Source organism: Schistocerca piceifrons, chromosome 2, assembly GCF_021461385.2.
Source record: "Schistocerca piceifrons isolate TAMUIC-IGC-003096 chromosome 2, iqSchPice1.1, whole genome shotgun sequence".
NCBI classification, from domain to species: domain Eukaryota; kingdom Metazoa; phylum Arthropoda; class Insecta; order Orthoptera; family Acrididae; genus Schistocerca; species Schistocerca piceifrons.
The window spans coordinates 758,008,163-758,033,921 of record NC_060139.1 but is presented as its reverse complement, the minus strand read 5'-3'; the positions used below and the strand labels follow the sequence as shown (position 1 = coordinate 758,033,921).

Genomic DNA, 25,759 nt, shown 5'->3' with positions numbered 1-25,759 from the left:
CCGCCGGCACCATCAATGTGTACTGCACAAGATCCAATTGTACCCGAAACAGCTACGCAACGTCCAAATATACTAGAGCCATCTGTATCTGAGGTAAGATCTACCTTATTACCAAACTATTACCTTGTTACCAAACTATTTCACAGCTTGATTTCAAGAGAGAAGTAGCAACAGTGTACTTGCAAAGAAAACCAACTTTACCAAAAGGAGCCGGGTTACCATCTGCATCAAGGGCACGTTCCGACAGATGCATATCAAATTCAATTAGGTTTGATAAGACTGACCACATCATCCAGCAAACAGAAGGAAAGAAGAAGAAAAGGTGTGCACACGAGGACTGTAAATCTATTGTGAGAACATGTGTTCAAAGTGTAATGTGGTATTGCGTATTGACTGTTTTATTCCATTTCATGTAAAATAATGCTGAGTTCAATGTTTGATTTTTGATTATTAATTGTACTGTGTTATAAAGTATCAATTGTATGATGAAGCTTGAATAATAAATTTGCACAAAACTTGCATATGTAATACGAAATTTCAGTAACCTACTTATTTTTGTTGACGTTGTAATCCATAAAAATTTAGCTAATGAACGCACCTAGCGTTGCCATACGGCAACATCAAATATCTCGCTAATGGCGGTAATGATTTTCGTCGAATCAACTCTGTTGTGTAATTTATACCTTTTACAGACATAACAACACAATTTTTTTAAAAAAATCGCGAAAAAAATTAATTCCAGCGCTAATGGGTTAATGTAATAACTGCATTCTACATCAGAAATACTTTATGAAATTGTGTGTAATGTACTTGTTTATTGTGTTTCCTTGGTAAATGGATGATAAGAAAGGTAGTTGCACATCAGTATATTATGAAGAAAGCAAGTTTTGAAATAAATAGGTATTTTCAATGTCTGTTTTAAATACATGCACGCGTACAGGAAACACAACAGACTACTTAGGGACTTGTAGATGGGTGAAAATTTTGCAAGCTTCACAGATAATCTATTAATTTCTAAATAGCTGTTGATGCATCCATAAATCAAATCACTCTTGTGACCCATCCTAGAATATTGCTCAAGTGTGTGGGACTCGCACCAAATAAGATTAATAGGAGATATTGAACACATACTAAGAAGGACAGCACAAATGGTCACAGGTTTGTTTTAATCAATGGGAGAGTGTCACACAGATACTGAAGGAGCAGAACTGGAAGACTCTTGAAGATAGATGTAAACTATCCCAAGAAAGTCTATTAACAGTTTCAAGCTGCACTCTATAATTCATAAGTATCATACAGTCACTGAGTGCATCCATTTTCCGAATGGAAGGTAACCTGATAGTTTCTACTATGATAAAAATAAAAACGTGATTTTGGTATCAAAATACCTTGTGACAAGAGACTGGCCATCTTAACTGCACAAGTCTCAACTCCTTAGGGAAAACAAAAGTGAGAGATTTCTTTTAATTTCATTTCACAGTTTTTGCACCTATTAACCCTCATGCCCTTTCACTACAGTTTATAGTACTGCACTTCTTTGGCAGAATTTTTTGATCATTTCCTCACACCAACTGACACAAGTCTGTTCTTAGCACTGGCCACATTTTGCGGAAGCCATCAGGGACAGATTTTTTTATGGCTGCAACAGAGTGATCTTTTATTTTTTACCTTGCTTAAATTTAGTTTGGATGGTAAGTAAGGTAGAGCTTGTTTTGTGTGATTATTTCTTAAATTTATTTTAAGAGAGCTATGATTTTTTTCCTCTGTTTTTGACACTTCCTGTAAGGTACAATTAATTTTACTTATTACTATATCCTCCTGACACCTGGCGCGACAATCGTCATGATTTTTTTGGGTAACAGATATTCTGTACCTGTTAAACAGAAGATCCACAAAAGTTTTTCTTTTTTTTTTCTTTTAAATTCATGGTTTTCTGAAGTGTTCATTACACTGGACACTGGGTCTTGGAGACGTATAAGTAAATATTAGAAAGGAAGTTGAAAATGTAAAAAAAAGTACTTTATTGGTAGTTTATTGAACAAAATACAGTCTTATTAGGCAGATATTACTTGAATCATTCACTGATTATTAATTTAAAATAATAAATATAAATTTAAAAAGTAAAATAAATGACAAATTTTGACAGTTTTATTTCTGATGATACTCAGAGAAACAGTTTTTCTGTGATGATAGACGGAGGAAAACTGAACAACCTTTGCACTTTATTTTGGTTTTCTTCGTGCAGCCACTGTTCTTACACCTCGTGCTATTTTTCAACCCAGTCATTCCTGGCAAAAGGGTTACAGAAGGTGAAGGTGATTGTGGCGGCAATAATCTTCGCCTTTTAGGAGTTGACTCCTCATCATCTTCATCAGAATGTTGTTCCTCTTGGCCCCTTAACAACTGCTCAGCAATTCTAATTTTGAAATCAAGGTACTGCAGCATATTCTTCTTTGGCTCATCGTTCTTAATTCGGTCACATCTGTACTGAATCCAGCTATTTGCAATTCCCAGATCTATGAAATGAAAAATAGTTTTTACAGTCCACTTTCTGGTTCTGGTGCAGATCCTGTAAAAACTCATCATTCTGTCAGTCAGGTCTACGCCACCCGTATTTTTATTGTAGCAGCTGATTACTGCTGGACAGGGAACCTGAATGTATCTCCGATCTTTTTTCGACCACCTTTTACATTGATCCATAGGGTTCTTCCCAACCTTCGTCGATGTAGTTATGACTGGCTTTTGGACATACCATTTTACAATAGAAATGTGTTTGTCTTTTCTCACTGTCTGGTCAACAGACCCACATCCTTGATTTGCAAGAATCTTGTCTGCTGTCAGATGGACTGCTCTGGGTATTCTTGACTTCATGACTGTTCCAGTGGCAGGCAAGTTTTTTTCAGCCAATGATTCCAGTAAAGGAACAGAGGTAAAATATCTATCAAAGAACACCTGTGTTCCTTCTGGAAGACTCTGGCAAAGCCTGAGGACTGCCAAGGCTCCTATTCCTTGTTTTAATTGTTGACCAATAGCTTCTGGGAATGTTCCTTTACCATGATAAATCTCAAAGTCAAGGACTAGTCCTGAAGGAGCAGCCAACACAAAATTTTTAAGCCCTTCAGGATTTGGCTTTCCCCTGACAAATTTTTTTATTGCACAAGCTCCAGTAAATGGGATCATTTGTTCATCCACTGCCACTTCAGGAGTTCGAGGTAAACTGAGGCATGCTCTCTTTACACATTCTAAAAGTGGCCTTATTTTCCACAACTTATCTTTCCTTCTAGTTTCCTCTGTTACAGCATTATCATCTGTCACCTTCAAATTACTTCTAATGGTGAAGAATCGGTCTCGAGTCATGATTTCAGTAATGCTAATAACTCTTGTTGTTTTACCCCAGTACATCCTAACTCTAGGGTACCTCAAACAAGGCATTAGTATTGTTGCTCCAATAAATACCTGCAATTCCTTGGCAGACAGCTTTAAAGACCTTCCAGTCTGCTGTAAATATCTCATATTGTTAAGTTCAGACGTATCCTAAAAAAAGGCCAAGTCAAAGTATTGCTGAAAGTAGTCCATGATCTGCTTCTCATTATGTTCTGCAACTTCCGTGGGTGAGAAGGTAGCCTGGAGTCCCTCAAACCTGAAATTTGGAAACAAAGCATGAAGGAAAGATTGAAAATATCAGGAATAATAGAAAATTATTTACAAGAAGGTACCACACTTACCTTTCGCATTTCTCCCAAAACATCCTGCAATTCTGTGAAGAACTCTCGGCATCATCAGAATTATCAGTACTGCTGCTACTATGTTCATTTGGGGAAGGAAGATTGCGTTGCTGCACAGCATCATCTGCCAGATCAAAATCACCATCCTCCTCCTCACTAATCTCAAGATCTGACATGTCTCCATTCAAAAGAAGTTCTAAAATTTCTTCTGAACTTAGCTTTGATCTGTATCCTTTAAGAAAATGATTGTTTTAACATAGTGCCTACTTTCTTTACAGAAAATAATTATAGTTGTGTATCAGATAATGTCACTGAGCAGCAGTCACAACATGAAACGTATTGGAAATTAGCGAAGGTAATCACCACTAATGCCTACGAAATAGTGCTCAGAAATGTGACTTCAAGTCCCAGCGTCCACTACAGTGGACATTACTGTTTTGCAAAGATTATTTATGGAAATACACAGTACTACCAAACCTTATTGCACAGAAAGGTTGTATAAGCACCACTTATAGATACTGTCTACAATAGGTCCTTTTTTTCATAAAATAAATTTCGAAAAATACACAATAATGATGGAGAACTCACCTGCCATTGTAACACATCGTGAACAAAGCTGCTACTTGGTGCCAAGTAATCATAGTGACTGTTTCTCCCACCAGATGGCTACAGCATACAGTCCATTCAAATGTGCCACAGGTATTACAACAGAAAATGCAGAATCTTTGACAGCAGGACAGGAAACTCGATGTCCATTATAATGGACATCAGGTCTCAGGATGATATGAAAGTCTTTGCTTTGTTTGGTTTCTTTTCCTTTTGTTTTCTGAATTGGAAACATTGTGCAATAATCTTACTTCTACAGCATCTAACTGTTTTACTTTTGGGTGCAAAGACACTTGGGATTGTCGAACCTGCAAACATGGTACACACAGTGGTTCTGTGCGGAAAACACAATTTGTCTAAATTCCAACTGCCCTCATTTGTATAGCATCTAACTGTTATATTTTTGGGTGGAAAGACACTTGCGATTGTCGAACCTGCAAACATGGTACGCCAAGTTGTCTGTGCGGAAAAAACAATTTGTCAAAATTCCAACTGCCCTCATCTTATGCCTTTTAAATCTGAATGGTAAGTTAGCTGAATGAGTTGAATTTGTGGTATGAAAACCAGTTTGCCTCTTTATTTTCCTATAAACTTTCCATATCTATGATGCAGTTTAGAAGCTGTTTTGCGAGAGCATACTGGGAACACTGAGCAAATTTGTAAAGTACTGCCTTAGCACTCACAGATCAACAGCTGCAATAGAATCAGAATAACATACAAGTAAAGGATTGTGAGATGAGACTAGTTGTGCTCAGTGGAAAACTGCACTGCACAGCTGTAAAGACCATAGGGACAGGTTGATGTCATCACACCACAGAGAATCTCTTCTTGTGAGTGATGTGACTAGGTGTGAGGTTTTAGTGCAACAAATGTGTGCCTCAGGACTATATAAATATGCCTTAATTTTTAGGCATAAGCATTCTTGTCGCCAGAGTCCAGCAGCACCATTACGACGCCAAGGCAATGCTGGACAGCAAGACGACTGCACATCGCCAGCAGCAGCCACAGGTTTCGGACCATGCTGCAACTGCCACCAGCACTAAGTTCCTCACGGGAACCTATAGTCCACACTTGCGGCTATCAGCACTTAAAATTTCCTCCCTGGGACTTAGCACCACATCGGCAGCCGCCATCCATCGCCTGCCAGAGAGCAGCAGGTCGAGTCCCATGCACAGTCAGCAGTGTTTTCCATTGGGCCCTCTGCCACATTACCACCACCACTCAACCTTCTGAGCGCAGCTGCACTTTCCAGAGTGGTAGTCTCCTCTGGGCATTCTTCACGATAATAATCTTTTTGTTGGTTTAGGTTTGTGCAACATTGGCTGGTAGGTTTTTGAGCCATTTCTTTATTTTTAATTGTATCTTGAATCTGGGTGCTGGGGTTATTTTAATCATTTTCAATAACACAGATCTTCTCCCCATGCAACCTCTGTGTGTGTGTGTGTGTGTGTGTGTGTGTGTGTGTGTGTGTGTGTGTGTGTGTGTGTGTGTGTTTTCTGTAAAGCTACTGCTCCTGCTCCATGCAAATCTCCCTCGAAAGCATTCATAGTAGAGGTTGCATGACCTGAATGGTTCTTTATAAATTTACTTCTTCTTGTGGTCTCTGAAAAGCAAGTATTCAGAGATAATTTCCAAAATGTGGGTGTTATCTGTGCAATCCAAGTTGACACTTGGCGCAATGGCTAATGGCAGTGACCGTAAAGGCATTTACAATTACAGTCCACATTGGCCACCATGTCAAGTGTAAATTTGGTGTGTGTAGACAACACATTGTGTCAATGAAATACCTGATATGTACAGTAAGTAGTTACAAGTGATAACACTAAAATAAATTATTATGTGGCAACTGAGGGGTCTGCCCTTAGAGCCACAGATGCTACTTTAATACAGACTATACAATTTTTAAAACACATGCTCTATTTAATATCTAATTGCACTTCAATCTACATGTTATTATGGGCATTTCCTTGCTGCCAGGAATCACCTACGTAAGTTTAACCACTGATTTTGTCATTGCAACCCTCTCTATCTAGGTATACTCGCAACTGAAAAAATTCTACGGCTAGTACCTCTAGATTGTGTAAACAGTGTATAATTTTCAATATTTTTATAAGACCTGTTTATTACCAAAGAGAAATTTCAGGTACACTGCATTACAATACAAACACTGCAATGGTGATATAAACTATTAAAGTCATAAAAAATATAGCAAAGTTCTTAACAATAATTACAGTCTCTAGACGTAGCCTAAGCACGACGTATCACTTTAAGAAAATAGCTTTGTCAATGACAAATTGAGGCACCAAGGAGTAGTAGGGGCAGTTTGCAAGTGTGCAGCTAGCTGCAATTGACAAGGCTCTGCACGTACCTACATAACAGAAAACACAATGAGCGTGCGACACTCAAGAAAACAGTACTATTGTCTGGTAACTGGACCCAAACCGACTGACTTACTGAAATGTCAAGCACATAGTTATTTTAATCAATGTACACTTATGTTCTTATTCAGACGTTACCTGTAATAACACCCCATACAGCACAAATACTGTCCTTAAGCCATTCAGTCAGACAACTATTTTGTTGTCCTCTACATTATTTTGTACTCTCACTTCCACGCTTTACAATACTCAAGTAGTTGTTATAGCAAAATGTGCATAAGGGGTCTGTCTCCCAATCTCGGTAAGGTCGTTGGCATGAAAATCGGTTTCTTTCACAGGAAACAGAAATAGTAATTTCACAACCTGCAATTTCGCATATTTTATTTAAATCTGATATTGCCTCCGATAACGTATATGAAGTTAAAACAAATGGTACTGCATCATATTTAAAAAAGAATGGTATGGACTGGCCCCATGTGTCGTGAGAACTCTGTTCATCAATACCACTATTGTATGCCACGATTATAGACGGAGTCTCATAAGTAACTGACTTAACGAAGTCATGATACATGCCACTGTAAAGTTTAATGTTGATCCCCTTTCCCTTTTTTTCACATCCCGAGCACAACGTGAAACTTTTACCCTCAATAACATCTGGTCCAATGAACACAACAGATAAATATTTTACATGTGGTAACCAGTGCAACACACTTTCCCAAGAGAAGAAAAAGGAGCACTCAAGGTAACTAGCACCAACAACATGCACAATAAGGGAGGCTCTCATAATTCTCTCTCTCTCGAGGGCATACAACAGCGTTAAAGGACATGAGAAAAGCTCTGACACATACGCAAACACCAACTGTGGAGGCAGAGTAACCAGTTTATCAAACGTAACATGGGACTGTATAAAATCTATTGTGTTCTTGGGCAAAAGGGTATACTCTTCTTGACTTGTCACCATTAGAGTGCTAAAATCCAAATCATTTTTCACTTTTGTGTCAATTTCCAAACAAAGTTTCAAATCACTGCACACTTCCGAGTGATTCGTTGAATCTTTTAACTGATGGTCAACTGAACAGTAACTTGCTGACAGACAATCGCCACAATCAATCAAATCGCCGTTATTGAACATTTTGCAGACCCTACAAACTCTTGGGAAGAAAAACATCTCACGCTCGTATTTACATAGTTTTCTCGCTACAAAGACTTCAGCAGCGGCCATATATTTCGTGCGAAGAGTACACCATTCTCTCGCCGTCATGTGCGCATTGGGAGTTTCAAATAAGGCCGACACCCCGCTATTGTGGCATACTCTCACAATACTTTTGCACAGATCTTTATGCTTTGGCCAATGTTTCTTTTGGTGTTTCACAGAACAATATGAAATCAATCGACATTTGCTGCATCGCTTCACATCAACATCGGGTTGATGCAACTTACAAACATGACAACAGTTCGAATAAAAACTGCCTTCCATCAACAAGTCGCCACACATCACCTTTTGTCAACCACTCTGTTATCAAAACAAAAACAATTAATTGAAAGATCAAAGATAATTTTAGTTCTCATGATTTTTCAAAGTTCTTCCTGCAAGTTAGGTCACACACAAATTATAGCAGGTGTCTTCTTTGTTTTAGTAGACTCATTGCACGTGGGCCAAATAGTTTGTTTAATGTTTTGCATTAACAGTCCTGAAAAATTCTAATGCATCCAATAGTCAGTAAGCCCCAATCAGCAACAAGGCTTAAGACTTGTAAACATATAAAGGCCAGTTAAAATAATAAAAGAGCAAGATCTTTATCTTCTATTTTCCATTCTGTTCATTCGCCATCTGCTTCAATTTCTCGGAAAATGTAAAAACATGGTTTCTGCAAAATTAGACTCTAAACCATCTATAAAGTAAAAATAAACAATTCACCCCACAACTGAGCCTTGAGTACGAGGATATCATCTTCGTAACAAATGCTCATTGGTTATCGGTAGGTAGTAAGTTTGTTGTCACGTTGTATGATCAGCATAACAAAACTGATGGGTGTCTTCTAGTGATGGGCTAAACTGCGATTTTCCGATATCAGTGATTTCTGTGAATGCTACTTTTCAGTATCTGTTATTCTTAACTGTGATTTGTCGCAGTTAAGGAACCTAAGTCGCGTATCCCTCCGCCACTGCTATTTCTGCTACTTCCGCGATTTCTGCGACTTCTGCTACTTCTGCGATTTCTGCGATTTCTGTGACTTCTGCTACTTCTGCGATTTCTGTGACTCCTGCGATTTCTGCGACGTACCACCGTATGAAAAAGTTACATCTGTCCACACAGAAAATTGCATCTCAACAAACCTGTCATTGGTAAGTAGGTTTTACGTTTATTCTTCCGTTGGTTTTAATTTTGTATTAGAGAAACAACTGTGAAAATATTAATAGTGTAATTAATATGTAAGTAGCCGCACAGTACCGTAATAGTTCGTGTTTAGAAAATGAATTCTAACATATTGTTATGTTCATAGGTACCTGAACTACATTTCAGTCACTCAGTAAAGAGGTAATTCAAAATATCATTGTCAACAGATCTGAAGAAATTGCCAGTCTTTAGACCGTTTTCGTCAGACGAGATGTTAGTTTCTAAGCGTTTTGATGGACTTAATTACTTCAGTGAGATCGTTCTTGCGAATGTGATATAGCAAATATTAGCAAATGTGATATAGCAAATATTAGCAATCTACTCTATCAATTATATTGCTAGTAATTAGTGACAGCAAAAATTGTTTAATAATCCTTGTGTTTTTGCAGACGCAGTTCTGACTGATTACTGGTTGCTGTACATATCTATCCACATCAAGGCTGTTGAGAGAGACTCGTGAAGATTCAAGACAGCTCTTAGAGGATTTGCAGTTTAAAAGTGAAATAATTATGAAATAAGTGTGCGACTGATTAAAGTGTTTTATTGAAGTTGTTGTGCGATTTTAAAGGAATAATAAATGTTAAATACATTGAGTGAATAATAAAAATCTCATTTTCCACATGTTAAGCCGTCCTATACCCATGATTTTCCGCCACTTATTTATTGGTAAACACTTGTTGGATACAGACGTGCCGCCGCCCCCCCCCCCCCCCCCCCCCTTTCTCCACAATCTTGGTGTGACACTGACCTGTAACATATCCCGAAGTCTACAATATGCATTTTGAGGCTGTTGTTATGAAAGTGGGAAGTACAGATCTTCCAGTTAAACCAGGAATAGCTTAAGTGCATTACTTGAAAGTGACACAGGAAAAGCTTACTTATGTAGGTGGTAGTAGTGTCGGCAAAAAGTTCTTGTGTGTGAAGTTGCCATGTAGAACACCAGGTGTAAAACTTTTCTCCCGAGTCTTGAACTGTGTCGGAACAAAAGTGAGGCATTCATATGACTGTTTTCATTTCTCTACACTTATACAGATGTCTGAGTTCTGCTGTGTTAACATTGCGAAGTCCTGTAGGCATTAACCAAAACTGTCATATTGGAAGCAGAATCAAACATATTTGTTCCGTTACTTGATATTTTCAGGAGAAAAAGGCAATGTTGCTTCTTATTAATATAATGCATTCAGAGTCACAGCAGTATTTGACCAACCATAACTGATGCTGAATGTGCATGTCGTCATATAATATGAAGGGCTTATTTCAATAGTGGTACAAGTCCATTACCTACACTTTTCTGTCTATAATGCTTCTGAAATTAGTGATCCAAACAAACATAAATAAAGGTTCATCTCTAGCAAGAAGCCATATGCTTGAATATTTCTGGTATCTCAACTGCAGATTTTTCAGCGCTCATTTAACTTTACGACTCTATATCTCAAAATTAACAAAAATGGACTTGTACCACTATTGAAATAAGCCCTTCATATGCACACACAGCACATCGATCTCGTGAGGCACAAGGCTCTCATAACGAAGTACGTACGTCGGTCAACAGATGACACTAGGAAAAGTATGTTAACTGCGCTTTTTAGTTGCTACTTGCGACTCTTAGTTGCGATTTGTCACAGAAATCGCAGTTTGACTCGGTAGCGAATAGCGTAGTATGAACTTTGCTCAACAGATGGCAGTGCTAACTGCGCTTTTTAGTTGCTACTTGCGACTCTTAGTTGCGACTTGTCACGGAAATCGCAGTTAGACTCCATAGCGTACCGCAGAGATGGGCGTAGTACGAACTTTGACCCACAGATGGCACTGTTGACCGCGCTTTCTAGTTGCTACTTGCGACTCTTAGTTGCGACTTGTCACGGAAATCGCAGTTAGACTCCATAGCGTACCGCAGAGATGGACGTAATACGAACTTTGGCCAACAGATGCCACTGTTAACCGCGCTTTTTAGTTGCTACTTGCGACTCTTAGTTGCGACTTGTCACGGAAATCGCAGTTGGACTCCATAGCGTACCGCAGAGATGGACGTAGTACGAACTTCGGCCAACAGATGCCACTGTTAACCGCGCTTTTTAGTTGCTACTTGCGACTCTTAGTTGCGACTTGTCACTGAAATCGCAAAAAGCAGTGCTAAATTCGACCAATAGATGGCTCACGTCTTTGAATGTGAAATACTACTTGCGACTGCTAACTGTGACTGAAATCGCAGTTAGAATCTGTAAAGTTGCTACTGTGATATCTGTGACTTCTCAGTCACTGTGATTTCTAACAGATACGCGATTTCCTGCCCACCACTAGTGTCTTCGTTGTATGCTATGCAGTTTGTTGAGGAGACATTCATTTAATCCTGTGGTGTTACGTTTTATAATTGTATTGATGTATTCCAAGACTGAAAATGGGGTCAGCGGTAAACCTAATTTTTCTTTAGGCACTGTGAAATGGTGTAGCCTGTAGATATAGATGATTTCAGCACTCTTACAAATATGTTGTTCGTAGTTTGGTCGATACTATGAGTTTTTAAATACATGTACCAAATTCTTTGGGGGAATATTTAGTTATTCAAAGCTATGGGGATCCGAGGGCTTACTACTTATATACAAAGTAATGCCGACAAGTACTTGGAATCATACGAACTACACAACAGCCACTTAGTTATCGACGGGAACAATATAGCGTCTCACCTGTATAGTTGGTTTTCTAAATGCAACAGTGCCTTCGGTGGGGATTATGACGAATATGAAAAGTCTGTGAAGGATTTTTTTAAGCTTCTGCGGGTATGCAATATTTCTCCATTAGTTGTTCTCGACGGCGGATATGAGCCACGGAAACTAAATACTGCGAAATCTAGGTTACGAAGCCGCTACCATATAGCCAAGAACGTTACACCGCGAACACAGTCGAGCATAAAATTCTTCCCTCTTATGATGAAAGAAGTGTTTAAAGACGCATTACTGCATTTAGACATCCCATTTGTTCAGTGTGATTTTGAAGCCGATGATGGAATAGCAGCATTGGCCAGAAATTTAGGATGCCCCGTACTGAGTTATGATTCAGACTTCTATGTTTATGATGTGCCTTACATACCATTCTCAACATTGCAGATGGAACCCATTAAACGTTCAGTGAATGAAAACAAGTACTTTATTAACTGTAAATTGTACAGGATTGAGAATTTCCTAAATTCATTTGGGGGGCTAGAAAAAGAAATGCTACCACTGTTAGCTACACTGCTTGGTAATGATTATATTAAAAGAAGTACTTTCAGCAACTTCTTCAGCCAACTGAGATTACCCAAAAACAAAACTATGAGTGAGACCCAGAAAAGAATTTGTGGACTGCTTCAGTGGCTACGTAAGGAAACTCCAGAGACAGCTCGCAACAAGGTATACACATTCCTTATTCATTTGTAACAACATTAATATAAAATCAAAACATATAGTAGGTCCAGCTGAAAATCTATAACTACAAACACAAATTTGGTACAGAGTTTTCAAGTTTAATTTATTCGGTTTTGCTCCTTTTGCTGTTTTTTACATCTAACCACAGGGAACAGACTATTGGTACTTAAGTATGTTTCAAAATCTTGCTGAGTACATTTATTTCCACAAAAGTAATTCACTAACTATAACATGTCTGTTATAATGGAGTAGACTGTAATAACAAATGTTTAAGCTGAAACAAATTTTTATGAAACTACTTAGAACACAAAGAAAGACATTAACACAGATCAAAGTGGAGACACAAGGGTAGATTCTGAAATCAGTGACAGATATTTGGTAATAAGGCCTACTTATCAGGAGATTAGAATCAGTTCATATGTGGTATGTAAACAAATACATTCTGTAGCTGAGAAACTTTTTTTGTTATTTGTGCTGTATATGGCAATGCTGGTACTATCAGTTTATTAGAGCAATTTTGAGCTGTCACAAATTGAAACTTTTTTAAAAATTTTAACTTCTATGCTCTCTCCAGTTGTAAAAATAAATTAAAAAAGAAATAGAAATGTATTACCTTTCATTGTTTTCTTGATCACAACATTCCTCTGTTCAATGTTTCCATTTGGTTGTTAGTGAAACACCCAACTTAGATTCACATATGTCTATATAGAGGTTAACGTCACAGAGATGGCTGCTGTAGGTTTTAAGTTGATACATTGTGTGCTGTGTTTTAGTCCCCAAGAATTGCTGCAGTTCTAGCATATTGCTATCTATTCTGTTTGGAAATGAACAAAAGTCAGTGTTTGCTACGTAAGCATGTAGTTTCTTACACACAATGTCACCCTGGCCTGCTTAATTATTTCCATTTATTTGAAGGTGAATTCAGTTATAAATTATATTCTGTGATGCTCATGAGGCATTTGTTGCTACATATTGTAATTGTATTCCACAGATTCTAGTAAGTCAAATTGCTCAGACACTATAAACTTTAATTACAATAACTTTGTATTTGATATTTCTCTGAGTTGAGGGGTTGGGTACCAGCCAGTTATGGTGGTTTCCACATGCTTGATGTTGTCTGTTCTGCAAGCACAAGCAGTGCAATGCCTTTTCTGGGAGAAACAGTTTCCAAGGAGGGAAAGCAGAGGGGGGGGGGGGGGGGGGTTGAAGGTGAGGTAGGCCAAATGAGGTACTTTTTTCCCACATGAGTTTCTTATCTCAGGAACATGTGGTGTGGTGTGTACCAACCAGCAGCTCAGCTCCATTACCTACCATAAACATGTCAGTCACAAAGTTATTATAAACAAAATTAAGTTGGGTGTGTCTTTCCGAATGTTCATGTCAACCAGCATATACGGACGGTCCACCCACATTGTAGACAGCATGGTGAATCAAAATGTGCTTCCCTCTGAACTAAATATATTAAGGATGACACAATGCCCGACTACCTGCTACATGAAAATATTGACACAAAGTCATTGCTGACACACAATCAACATGTGAACTAGTCACATGCTTTGAGATGTACAAGCCCTCATGTATGGAATGAGACTCCTGTGAGCATAGCTCTACCAGAGCTTAGCATTGTGCATGTCTACACACTTTTTGGGTCATGGCAAGCAGCTGTAACATCGTATGGTTAATTGAGGCCGTTCTGGCACATGCTAGTTCCTCAGATTTCTGCACATCAGTACAGATAAAACTGCAGTGGGAGTAGAGGATTGAATAGGTACGCCTAGATATTTTTGCACTTGCATCTTGATGCACACAATGTGGGTTTAAGCAAAATAAAACAGACATTAGAAGCCCACTTGTTTCCACAGCTTTTTATTTTGAAATAATTAGTTGCAGAACATTAGGATTGAAAATAGGTTAGTGGAACTGGATGAAGAATTAAAATAGAATCAAATGAGGCATTATATGGATTTCAGAAGAGCACAGAAAAACCAAATACACTCTAGTCACATTACTACCTGTTAAAGGCCTGGATAACCACCTGTTGCAGCACGGACATGCAGGAAGAGGGGCAATGAGGTTCCAGAAGCCATGTGACTCAAGTGCTGTGGCCAGTTGTGCTAGGTTTCTTGGCTGAGGATCAAAGGTGCAAACAGCCCAGTCAAGGTGGTCTCTCAGATTCTTGATTGGTTTTAAATCCGAAGTTTGATGGACAGGGGAGTACAATAAACTCACCCTGAGACTATTCGAACCACACACGTATACTGTGAATTGAGTGGCGCGTTGCATTGTCTTATTGGTAGTTGCCATCATGCTGAGGGAAAAGAAACTGCAGGATGGTTTCCAAAGGTAGGTGCATACATGTGTTGAGCCATTGTGACTTCCAGAGTGATGAGATATCCAGGGAATGCCACAACCCCCCCCCCCCCCCCCCCCCAGGTGACAACACTCCCTCCTCCAGCCTGGAGCCTTCCAGTGATTGTTGCAGGGTTTCAGCTTTCAGATGTTTCACACCGATGGAGCATAAATCATGATTCATCTGGAAAGTCCACCTGTCACCACTCAGTGGACCTGCAGTCGTGTTATTGGTGTGCAAATTCCAGCGTTTGTCACCAATGATCAGCAGCAGTCAGGATGGAGACTTGAACCAGGCACCTGCTGAGGAGATCTGCACGGAGCAGTATTAACTGAACAGTCATTGAGGAGACACTGTTGGTAGCCCCTTTATTCATCTGGCCAGTCAGTTGCTCAACAGTTGCAAATCTGTTTGCATGTACAATTCACTGCAGTCACCGTCATCTACAGCCCATGCTGCACCACAGTTGCCACAGCAGCAGTTTTGGATAGCACCATTTTGCCATGCACGGTATACTTTAATTATGGCAGCACACAAACAGTTTACAAACTTAGCTGTTTCAGAAAATGCTTCCACCCTCGGGCTGATAGCCAACGATCATGCTCTTTACATGTTAGATAAATCGCTCTGCTTTGCAATACAACCGCGACTGCATTGTTTTCTGTGTTCTCCTGCGACATATATTATACTCTCCACTGCTGCTGCTGCCACCTGCTGTCTGTGAGTGGTTATTGTACACATTAGTGATGGTTACATTAATGTGACTGGACTATGTAGAATAAACATTGGGGCAGGTTTTATTGTTGTTGTTGTTGTGGTGGTGGTGGTCTTCAGTCCTGAAACTGGTTTGATGCAGCTCTCCATGTACTGTATCCTGTGCAAGCTTCTTCGCTTCTTCATCTCACTGTACCTACTGCAACCTACATCCTTCTGAATCTGCTTAGTGTATTCATCTCTTTATTACAGACCAGAAAATGAAGGGAAAAAATATTACAGGTATTAAAGGAATCTCAGACATAATAGAAAAATTAATTCTAAAAAGTCATCTAGGGAAACATTCCACGTGGGACAAATATATCTAAAAGCAAAGACGATGTGACTTACCAAACGAAAGTGCTGGCAGGTTGATAGACACACAAACAAACACAAACATACACACAAAATTCAAGCTTTCACAACCAACGGTTGCTTCCTCAGGAAAGAGGGAAGGAGAGGGAAAGACGAAAGTATGTGGGTTTTAAGGGAGAGGGTAAGGAGTCATTCCAATCCCGGGAGCGGAGAGACTTACCTTAGGGGGAAAAAAGGACAGGTATACACTCGCGCGCGCGCGCACACACACACATATCCATCCGCACATACACAGACTATATATATGAATTATTTCTCCTTCTTCTTCTTCTTCTTCTCCTTCTTCTGCTCCTGCTGCTGCTGAAACCTTTGTATTGATTAAGTACATTTTGGAACAAGATGCAATTGAGGCTCGACAGGTATTAGTTATGGTTATTCATCCAATAAAAGGGTTCTTATGGTAAATACATAACTAAACTGATTGGGGAAGTGTTGCGCAATACTTCAGTATTACCAGCTACATATTCAGAGTTGAACCTGCAAGACAGATAATAACACTAATAATTTGTGAAATTTATTTTAATTTGTAAATGGTGCAACATCAACAAATCCAAATACCATTCAAAATCTATACATTTCAATGGAAAACTATGTATGATTTGATATTTTCTGTTGTCAGACAACTGAGGAAATCACAAGGAACTTTAATTAAGTATGCATATGCATGCTTTTTTATAATGTACTTATATCATATTGTGGAACTTCATCACCTCTTTGCTAGATGGTAGCACAAGTAATTGGAATGTGTTTGCTTTGTGACATAAATGTTTGCAGTATGCAAATTTACTTTTGTGTGCTTGTGGCTGTGATGGAATTACAAAACTTGGCTTGTGGCTGCAATAGTAAACTCTAAATAAAAAGAGCCAGGTTCAGATGCATTGTAATTTTTCAGGACAGTATTAGCTTTACTGTGAAGATTAAAATACTGGACTATCAGTTTTCACATATAACTTTGTATTATTCATATTCATTTCTAGGTTCTTGGACACCTGAAGAAGCCATGTCGGGAGTCTGTTGAAAGACAAATAATGAAGATAGCTTCAGGATATCATCCAACAGAAATACATTCAGATCTGGGATTGCCATTGCAGCCTGCCTTAGTATTTGTAGAGAAGAGGGTTGTTCAAGAAGAACAGTTACAAGAAACTCACTCACTTCATAGTGACTATACCCCTGGTGAAGAAATGGTTTGTAATACAATTGACAATATTTGCAGTGACAGTGGAAGTGAAAACACTTACAGTGACAATGATTGTGAAGAACCCAGCAGTAACAGTGATGAAGAAAAATGTACTAACTCTGAGTCAGAGGGTGGCAGTAAATCAGAGACAGATGAGAAATCTGCATGTGTGAAAACTGCTGAAGAAAATATTGTTCTCTCTCTCCCTGAGTGGTTTAAAAACAGCTTCAGAAAAGGAAATATGCCAACTAGCTTTCACGATATGTTGACACAAAAGTTATATTTTATGTCACCTCAGGTTGAAGACTACACTCTTGTTTTTTCACAGGACATTAGCATACCTATTATTCAAATAATATTTGGCCTTCTGATGTCTGGAAAACCGAGCACTTTGAGCTACTATTCCAGAAGCCCTCGTGGACAGTTACAGAAGTATTGTTTAAGTTCTTTGTGCAAAACATCAAGAGTAAAAGAATTTCCTTCCTTGCTTAATCTTCCACAACTTCCTTTGACTGAGAGGCAATATATATTGTTAGATACAATGGGCATTAAAGACAAAACTGAAAATATAATACAGAAATTATGTCCAGAATGGAGATTGTTTGCAATTGCGTTGAAGTATTGGTTCAGCCATACTACGCAACCTGTGCTTAACTCTTGTCATATACATGCACTCATTTTCAGTGCAGTTGTTTTAAATATAGTTAGCAAGGTACCAGGGTACTATAAATCAAAAAAATCTTTGTCAGGTGTGCTCAAAAAAGTGAAATCGAGTGAAGTTGAAAAAAGTTCTTCAGAAAGTGATGATTTTTTATTTGGGGAATTTCTTCAATCTTCAGATGCTCTCAGCGAACCAAATAAAATGCTGCATGTCATCAGGAAAGAAGACAGTATATTATTAGCTAATATTATTTTGCCTTTCCACCAAATTAATGAGCACATGAAGTCAAATGCTCGCCTTTATTCAGTTACAACTGTTCACGCCTTTGCTCAATTCCAAAGCTGTCTTATGCATTTGAGACATTTAAATGCTTTACTCAGTTTTCCATTTCCACAGATCCTACCTGCAAAATTTTATTCAGGGACTCTGGTATACAATATGTACATGAATTTTCAAAAACGGTCAGATGTAATGGGATATGTATGTCACCTTTTGCAAAAAGCTGAGTCTGTACTGGTTTTGTACAAAAGTGTGATTGAGGCAGTATTCGAAATGCTACCATTACTTCCATCTCTGAAACGTCGCAGACATAAGAAAAAGAAGAAAGGAGCACACATGAAAGTAGTAGATGATACTGATGATGACAATGGTGGTTCTTCGGGAAGCCAAATTGCCGAAAGTGCTTTCAGTGATTTGAACAACAGATTTAGTATTCTGGGAACAGGTGACAGGTGAAGGAAGGTTTCTTTTCAAAAATATTGAAATATTGCACAGAACAGAATATTATTATGTTGTTTGTAGTAAGTGTGCAATTGAAGCAGTGGTAACAAATATGCAGTTATGGAATAGAATATTGATATTTTGTTTGTAGTTAAGTGTGCAAGTGAAGCAGTGGTAACAAGTATGCAGTTATGGAAAGTCTGTAGCAGTAAGGTTCCAGTATTCTGTCCTATGATGAATGGTGCTTTACATACAAAGACCATAATACCACATTCATTATGAAACATATATGTCCTATAGGTATCTATTTTTGTCATACCATATATGATGTAAATAAATCATGACCTAAATCTTGTTACTGATGAAAATCATGTCATACAAGACACTTGAGTCAGTCAAACTGAATATATTCACATTTGTAGCGTACTGCAGTAACTTTTTTTTAATGCCTGAACATCAAATGTTGATACCCAAGTCCATAGGTTTTCTATGGTGTTAGAAAATGTTTTGAGTGAATCCTACTAAAGTCAGTGGGTTATGATTGATGCACTTCTTCTTATACTCCATCCAATGATCTGTTATGTTTCTACATCAACTTGAAAGAAATGACTAGGCCGCAACAAAACTACCCTACAAACTCACTTTGATGGTAGCATCTGATGACACACACACACACACACACACACACACACACACACACACACAGAGAGAGAGAGAGAGAGAGAGAGAGAGAGAGAGAGAGAGAGAGAGAGAGAGAGTAAATGTAGATTACTGACCTCTCTGTAGGTACTCTTTTGTGCTGAGAGCATAGTGAATGGAAACTGAATTGCCTATCTTGTAGCCATGAATAAAGAAAATGGCAAAAGGCTGTGGTAACTACTGCTACATAACAATCATGCACATTGGATCTTTGCTATCATTGATGAAATCAGATTTTGAAAAACTTGATTTGGATTGAGGTTCTTTTGATCTTGCTAACTTTGATGATCTCTTCGTTTAGTCTTTCTCAAAGTTTTACATCTACATTTATACTCCGCAAGCCACCCAACGGTGTGTGGCGGAGGGCACTTTACATGCCACTGTCATTACCTCCCTTTCCTGTTCCAGTCGCGTATGGTTTGCGGGAAGAACGACTGTCTGAAAGCCTCCGTGCGCGCTCGAATGTCTCTAATTTTACATTTGTGATCTCCTCGGGAGGTATAAGTAGGGGGAAGCAATATATTCGATACCTCATCCAGAAACGCACCCTCTCGAAACCTGGCGAGCAAGCTACACCGCGATGCAGAGCGCCTCTCTTGCAGAGTCTGCCACTTGAGTTTATTAAACATCTCCGTAATGCTATCACGGTTACCAAACAACCCTGTGACGAAACGCGCCGCTCTTCTTTGGATCTTCTCTATCTCCTCCGTCAGACCGATCTGGTACGGATCCCACACTGATGAGCAATACTCAAGTATAGGTCGAACGAGTGTTTTGTAAGCCACCTCCTTTGTTGATGGACTACATTTTCTAAGCACTCTCCCAATGAATCTCAACCTGGTACCCGCCTTACCAACAATTAATTTTATATGATCATTCCACTTCAAATCGTTCCGCACGCATACTCCCAGATATTTTACAGAAGTAACTGCTACCAGTGTTTGTTCCGCTATCATATAATCATACAATAAAGGATCCTTCTTTCTATGTATTCGCAATACATTACATTTGTCTATGTTAGGGGTCAGTTGCCACTCCCTGCACCAAGTGCCAATCTGCTGCAGATCTTCCTGCATTTTGCTACAATTTTCTAATGCTGCAACTTCTCTGTATACTACAGCATCATCCGCAAAAAGCCGCATGGAACTTCCGACACTATCTACTAGGTCATTTATATATATTGTGAAAAGCAATGGTCCCATAACACTCCCCTGTGGCACGCCAGAGGTTACTTTAACGTCTGTAGACGTCTCTCCATTGATAACAACATGCTGTGTTCTGTTTGCTAAAAACTCTTCAATCCAGCCACACAGCTGGTCTGATATTCCGTAGGCTCTTACTTTGTTTATCAGGCGACAGTGCGGAACTGTATCGAACGCCTTCTGGAAGTCAAGAAAAATAGCATCTACCTGGGAGCCTGTATCTAATATTTTCTGGGTCTCATGAACAAATAAAGCGAGTTGGGTCTCACACGATCGCTGTTTCCGGAATCCATGTTGATTCCTACATAGTAGATTCTGGGTTTCCAAAAACGACATGGTACTCGAGCAAAAAACATGTTCTAAAATTCTACAACAGTTCGACGTCAGAGATATAGGTCTATAGTTTTGCGCATCTGCTCGACGACCCTTCTTGAAGACTGGGACTATCTGTGCTCTTTTCCAATCATTTGGAACCCTCCTTTCCTCTAGAGACTTGCGGTACACGGCTGTTACAAGGGGGGCAAGTTCTTTCGCGTACTCTGTGTAGAACCGAATTGGTATCCCGTCACGTCCAGTGGACTTTCCTCTATTGAGTGATTCCAGTTGATTTTCTATTCCTTGGACACTTATTTCGATGTCAGCCATTTTTTTGTTTGTGCGAGGATTTAGAGAAGGAACTGCAGTGCGGTCTTCCTCTGTGAAACAGCTTTGGAAAAAGGTGTTTAGTATTTCAGCTTTACGCGTGTCATCCTCTGTTTCAATGCCATCATCATCCCGTAGTGTCTGGATATGCTGTTTCGAGCCACTTACTGATTTAACGTAAGACCAGAACTTCCTAGGATTTTCTGTCAAGTCGGTACATAGAATTTTACTTTCGAATTCACTGAACGCTTCAAGCATAGCCCTCCTTACGCTAACTTTGACATCTTTTAGTTTCTGTTTGTCTGAGAGGTTTTGGCTGCGTATAAACTTGGAGTGGAGCTCTCTTTGCTTTCGCAGTAGTTTTCTAACTTTGTTGTTGTACCACGGTGGGTTTTTCCCGTCCCTCACAGTTTTACTCGGCACGTACCTGTCTAAAACGCATTTTACTATTGCCTTGAACTTTTTCCATAAACACTCAACATTGTCAGTGTCGGAACAGAAATTTTCGTTTTGATCTGTTAGGTAGTCTGAAATCTGTCTTCTATTACTCTTGCTGAACAGATAATGAACAGGCCTTTCAAACTTGATTACTTCAACTCCAAATCAGTTCACATGGAGCTGAGAAATTAACCAGTACACTAGCTAACACTGAAGAACTCAAACTAAACTCTGTCTGAACAGGCCTTGGAAGGCACATCTGTGCCAACCAATCACTGTGTCATTGTATGCTGATATGGAGGGGCATGTTGTTAGCACACCGCTCTTCTAGCTGCTGTCATTTTTCATGACTGGAGCTGCTACCTCTCAGTCGGGCAGCTCCTCAATTGATGGCAAGGACTGAGTGCACTCCGCTTACCAACAGTGCTCAACAGACCTTTATGGTCACCCTTCTGACTGCTAGCCAAGCCCAACAGTGTTTAACTTCGGTGATCTGATGGGAACTGGTGTTACCATTGCAAGGCCATTTGCACAACAGTGAAGAACATATTAGTGATTTAACTCTGTCTGCTGTTTGTGTCAAGTAAAAATTTTTAATGCAGACAAAAATTGCTGTGGACTTTTTCATCAGTGTAGTACATGCAAAAGCAGTTTAATATTACACGGTACAATACACTGCTGATCACTGAAATTGCAACACCAGGAATTACGCCAAACAACAAAATTTTATCTATTCTGCGAATACAGTAAGGTAGCAAGAGTACAGGATAAAATTTTTAGAAGATTTGCGGGTTTGGAGAATGAAAAATTTAGTACACATAGTTGCCACCTTTAGCAGCAACAGTGGCTTTAGCCAGTCTGGCCATCGAGTCGAATTGCACTTTGAAGACAGATGCTGATACATCATTCTATGCTGCTCAGGACCAGAGTTCATCAGTCATAGTGGCTCATGGCTGATGTCACTGCAGTCTCTCAGCAACTCTTGATCAGAAGTTTTCAGTGGGCGAGGTCTGGAGAACATGCTGACTAAGACAACAGTTGAACACCCTCTGTATTCAGGATAGTTCAGAACTGTATGGTCAACTTGTGGCCTCAGGGTTATCCCACTGAAAGGTAATGTGACAGAGACCTAGAAGGCAGGGTATAGACATGAGTCTTACATAACAGAAATGTAATGTCTGCTGTCCTGATTAAGTCACAAGTGATCATGGGTAACCAGTGGCACTTCATACCATCATGCAAGGTGCTGGACCTGTTTGACGATGACAAATGCTATCTGACAGTATACATTCTCCTCAGAGCCTCCACACACAGGTGTGTCCATTGTGACTCTGTACTCAGAACCAAGACCCCTCTGAAAATACGATGTGGTAACACTCCTGTGTTGTCATCAAGGGCACCACTGTTGAAACACTTCTCTCTGCTGCAGCACCAAGGGAAATAACAACAATAGTCACCATGCTGACAGTGCCTGGTGCTCTAGATGTCAACACATTGTTTATGTGAATACTTGTTTTGCTGCAAACAAGCCCATTTTCTGATTCAGTGTAAGTAATGTGACTGTACCATTCTGCATGACTGAATGAACAATATGTATGTCTGCTTGGGTGCTAGTTGTGCAGGGCACTGGAGGTCTTGAATGGCGCCGAGTATGGCCTCCTGAACGCATTCATTCCATATTAGCATGACGAATGCAAGCATCAGTACTGTGGAATGATGTTCCGTAATCTCCGTAGGCCAAGATCTCGCCGCTGTCAAAGTTTGACACGTGCCAATAAATATTTTTTCCTTTTTACCATGGTGTAACACAATATTCTCGTGAACAACAAATATTCAAATCTTCACTTATACAGATGGTGTTACCATCACATACATAAGGTGTAAAAGGGTAACGAATTGGTGGAGCTGTCATTTGCACCCAGGTGAATCACGTGAAAATATTTCTGATGGGATTGTGACCGCATGACAGGAATGAACATACCTGGAACATGGAATGTTAGTTGGAGCTTGATGCTTGGGACATCCCATTTCAGAAATCGTTGTTGCGGTCTTCAGTCCAGAGACTGGTTTGATGCAGCTCTCCATGCTACTCTATCCTGTGCAACCCTCTTCATCTCTGAATAACTACTGCAACCTACATTCTTCCGAATCTGCTTAGCGTATTCATCTCTTGGTCTCATCTTAGACTTTTTCCCTCCAGACTTCCCTCCAGTACTAAATTGGTGATCACTTGATGCTTCAGAACGTGCCCTATCAACCGATCCCTTCTTCTAGTCAACTTGTGCCACAAATTCCCCTTCTCTCCAATTCTGTTCAGTTGCACTTTATTAGTTATGTGATTTACCCATCTAATCTACAGCATTCTTCTGTAGCACCACATTTCAAAAGCTCCTATTCTCTTCTTGTCTAGACTGTTTATCATACATGTTTCACTTCCATACATGGCTTCACTCCATATAAATACTTTCTGAAAAGACTTTCTGACACTTAAATCTATACTCAATGTTAACAAATTTCTCTTCTTCAGAAACGCTTTCCATGCCATTGCCAGTCTACATTTTATATCCTCTCTACTCCGACTGTCATCAGTTATTTTGCTCCCCAAATAGCAAAACTCAGTTACTACTTTAAGTGTCCCATTTTCTAATCTAATACCCTCAGCATCACCTGATTTAATTTGACTACATTCCATTATACTCATTTTGTGTTTGTTGGTGTTCATCTTATATCCTCCTTTCAAGACACTGTCCATTCTGTTCAGCTGCTCTTCCAGTTCCTTTGCCGTCTCTGACAGAATTACAATGTCTTCGGCAAACCTCAAAGGTTGTATTTCTTCTCCGTGGATTTTAATTCACACTCCAAATTTTTCTTTTGTTTCCTTTACTGCTTGCTCAATATACAGATTGAATAACATCAGGGGTAGGCTGCAACCATGTCTCACTGCCTTCTCAACCACTGCTTCCCTTTCATGCCCCTCCACTCTTACTGCCATCTGGTTTCTGTACAAATTGTAAACAGCCTTTCACTCCCTGTATTTCACCCCTGCCACCTTCAAAATTTGAAAGAGAGTATTCCAGTCAACATTGTCAAAAGCTTTCTCTAAGGCTACAAATGCTAGAACCATAGGTTTGCCATTTCTTAGCCTGTCTTCTAAGATAAGTTGAAGGGTCAGTATTTCTTTGCGTGTTCCAACATTTCTACAGAATCCAAACTGATCCTCCCCAAGGTTGGCCTCTACTAGTGCTTCCATTCGTCTGTAAAGAATTTGTGTTAATATTTTGCAACTGTGACTTATTAAACTGACGGTTTGGTAATTTTCGCACCAGTCAACACCTGCTTTCTTTGGGATTGGAATTATTACATTTTTCTTGAAGTCTGAGGGTATTTCGCCTGCCTCATACATTTTGTTCACCAGATGGAAGAGTTTTGACATGGCTGGCTCTCCCAAGGTTGTCAGTGGTTCTGCTGGAACATTGTCTACTCCTGAGGCCTTGTTTCAGCTTAAGTCTTTTAGTGCTCTGTCAAATTCTTCACACAGTATCATATCTCCCATTTGATCTTCATCTGCATCCTCTTCTGTTTCCATAGTATGGCCCTCAAGTATATCACCCTTGTATAGACCCTCTGTATACTCCTTCCACCTTTCTGCTTTCTCTTCACTGCTTAGGACAGGTTTTCCATCTGAGCTTGTGATATTCATACAGGTGGTTCTCTTTTCTCCAAAGGTCTCTTTAATATTCATGTAGGCAGTATCTATCTTAATCCTAGTGATACATGCTTCTACATCCTTACATTTGTCCTCTAGCTATCCCTGCTTATCCATTTTGCACTTCCTGTCGATCTCATTTTTGAGACGTTTGTATTCCTTTTCACCTGCTTCATTTACTACGTTTTTATATTTTCTCCTTTCATCAATTAAATTCAATATCTTTTCTGTTAGCCAAGAACTTCTACTAGCCACCTTTTTACCTACGTGATCCTCTGCTGTCTTCACTATTTCGTCTCTCTTCTTTTACTGTATTTTTTTCCCCTGTTCTTGTCAATTGTACCCTAATACTCTTCTCTGAAACTCTCAATAACCTCTGGTTATTTCAGTTTATCCAGGCCCCACCTCCTTAAATTCTTACCTTTCTGCAGTTTCAGTCTGCAGTTTATGACCAATAAATTATGGTCAGAGTCCACATCAGCCCCTGGAAATGTCTTACAATTTAAAACCTGGTTCCTAAATCTC

General features: G+C 39.4%; 3 protein-coding genes across 6 annotated transcripts; 1 reads left to right on the top strand and 2 right to left on the bottom strand.

Moving 5' to 3' along the window:
* Window positions 1-1,997: 1,997 nt before the first annotated feature.
* On the bottom strand, window positions 1,998-6,297 carry LOC124776947 (piggyBac transposable element-derived protein 3-like). 3 transcript variants are annotated; one of them, XM_047252171.1, is made up of 3 exons: window positions 4,314-6,297; window positions 3,726-3,957; window positions 1,998-3,640 (listed from the first exon to the last, which is right to left on the bottom strand). In XM_047252171.1, exon 3 carries the CDS (start codon window positions 3,511-3,513, stop codon window positions 2,149-2,151), a length of 1,365 nt encoding a protein of 454 aa, XP_047108127.1. In that variant the 5' UTR covers window positions 3,514-3,640; window positions 3,726-3,957; window positions 4,314-6,297; the 3' UTR covers window positions 1,998-2,148. The 3 variants fall into 2 exon arrangements, with proteins under 3 accessions (XP_047108127.1, XP_047108128.1, XP_047108126.1); XM_047252170.1 differs by having other exon boundaries at window positions 3,726-6,297.
* Window positions 6,298-6,435: 138 nt separating this feature from the next.
* LOC124776948 lies at window positions 6,436-8,247 on the bottom strand. Its single transcript, XM_047252173.1, has 2 exons — window positions 6,848-8,247; window positions 6,436-6,699 (listed from the first exon to the last, which is right to left on the bottom strand). Exon 1 carries the CDS (start codon window positions 8,202-8,204, stop codon window positions 6,924-6,926), a length of 1,281 nt encoding a protein of 426 aa, XP_047108129.1. The 5' UTR covers window positions 8,205-8,247; the 3' UTR covers window positions 6,436-6,699; window positions 6,848-6,923.
* A 440-nt stretch (window positions 8,248-8,687) lies between these two features.
* On the top strand, window positions 8,688-18,973 carry LOC124776306 (protein asteroid). 2 transcript variants are annotated; one of them, XM_047251236.1, is made up of 4 exons: window positions 8,688-8,741; window positions 11,408-11,517; window positions 12,212-12,493; window positions 16,964-18,973. In XM_047251236.1, the coding sequence occupies exons 2-4, from the start codon at window positions 11,506-11,508 to the stop codon at window positions 18,560-18,562; spliced, it is 1,893 nt and encodes a 630-aa protein (XP_047107192.1). In that variant the 5' UTR covers window positions 8,688-8,741; window positions 11,408-11,505; the 3' UTR covers window positions 18,563-18,973. The 2 variants fall into 2 exon arrangements, with proteins under 2 accessions (XP_047107192.1, XP_047107191.1); XM_047251235.1 differs by lacking the exon at window positions 8,688-8,741 and having other exon boundaries at window positions 11,414-12,493.
* The last annotated feature ends 6,786 nt before the right edge of the window (window positions 18,974-25,759 follow it).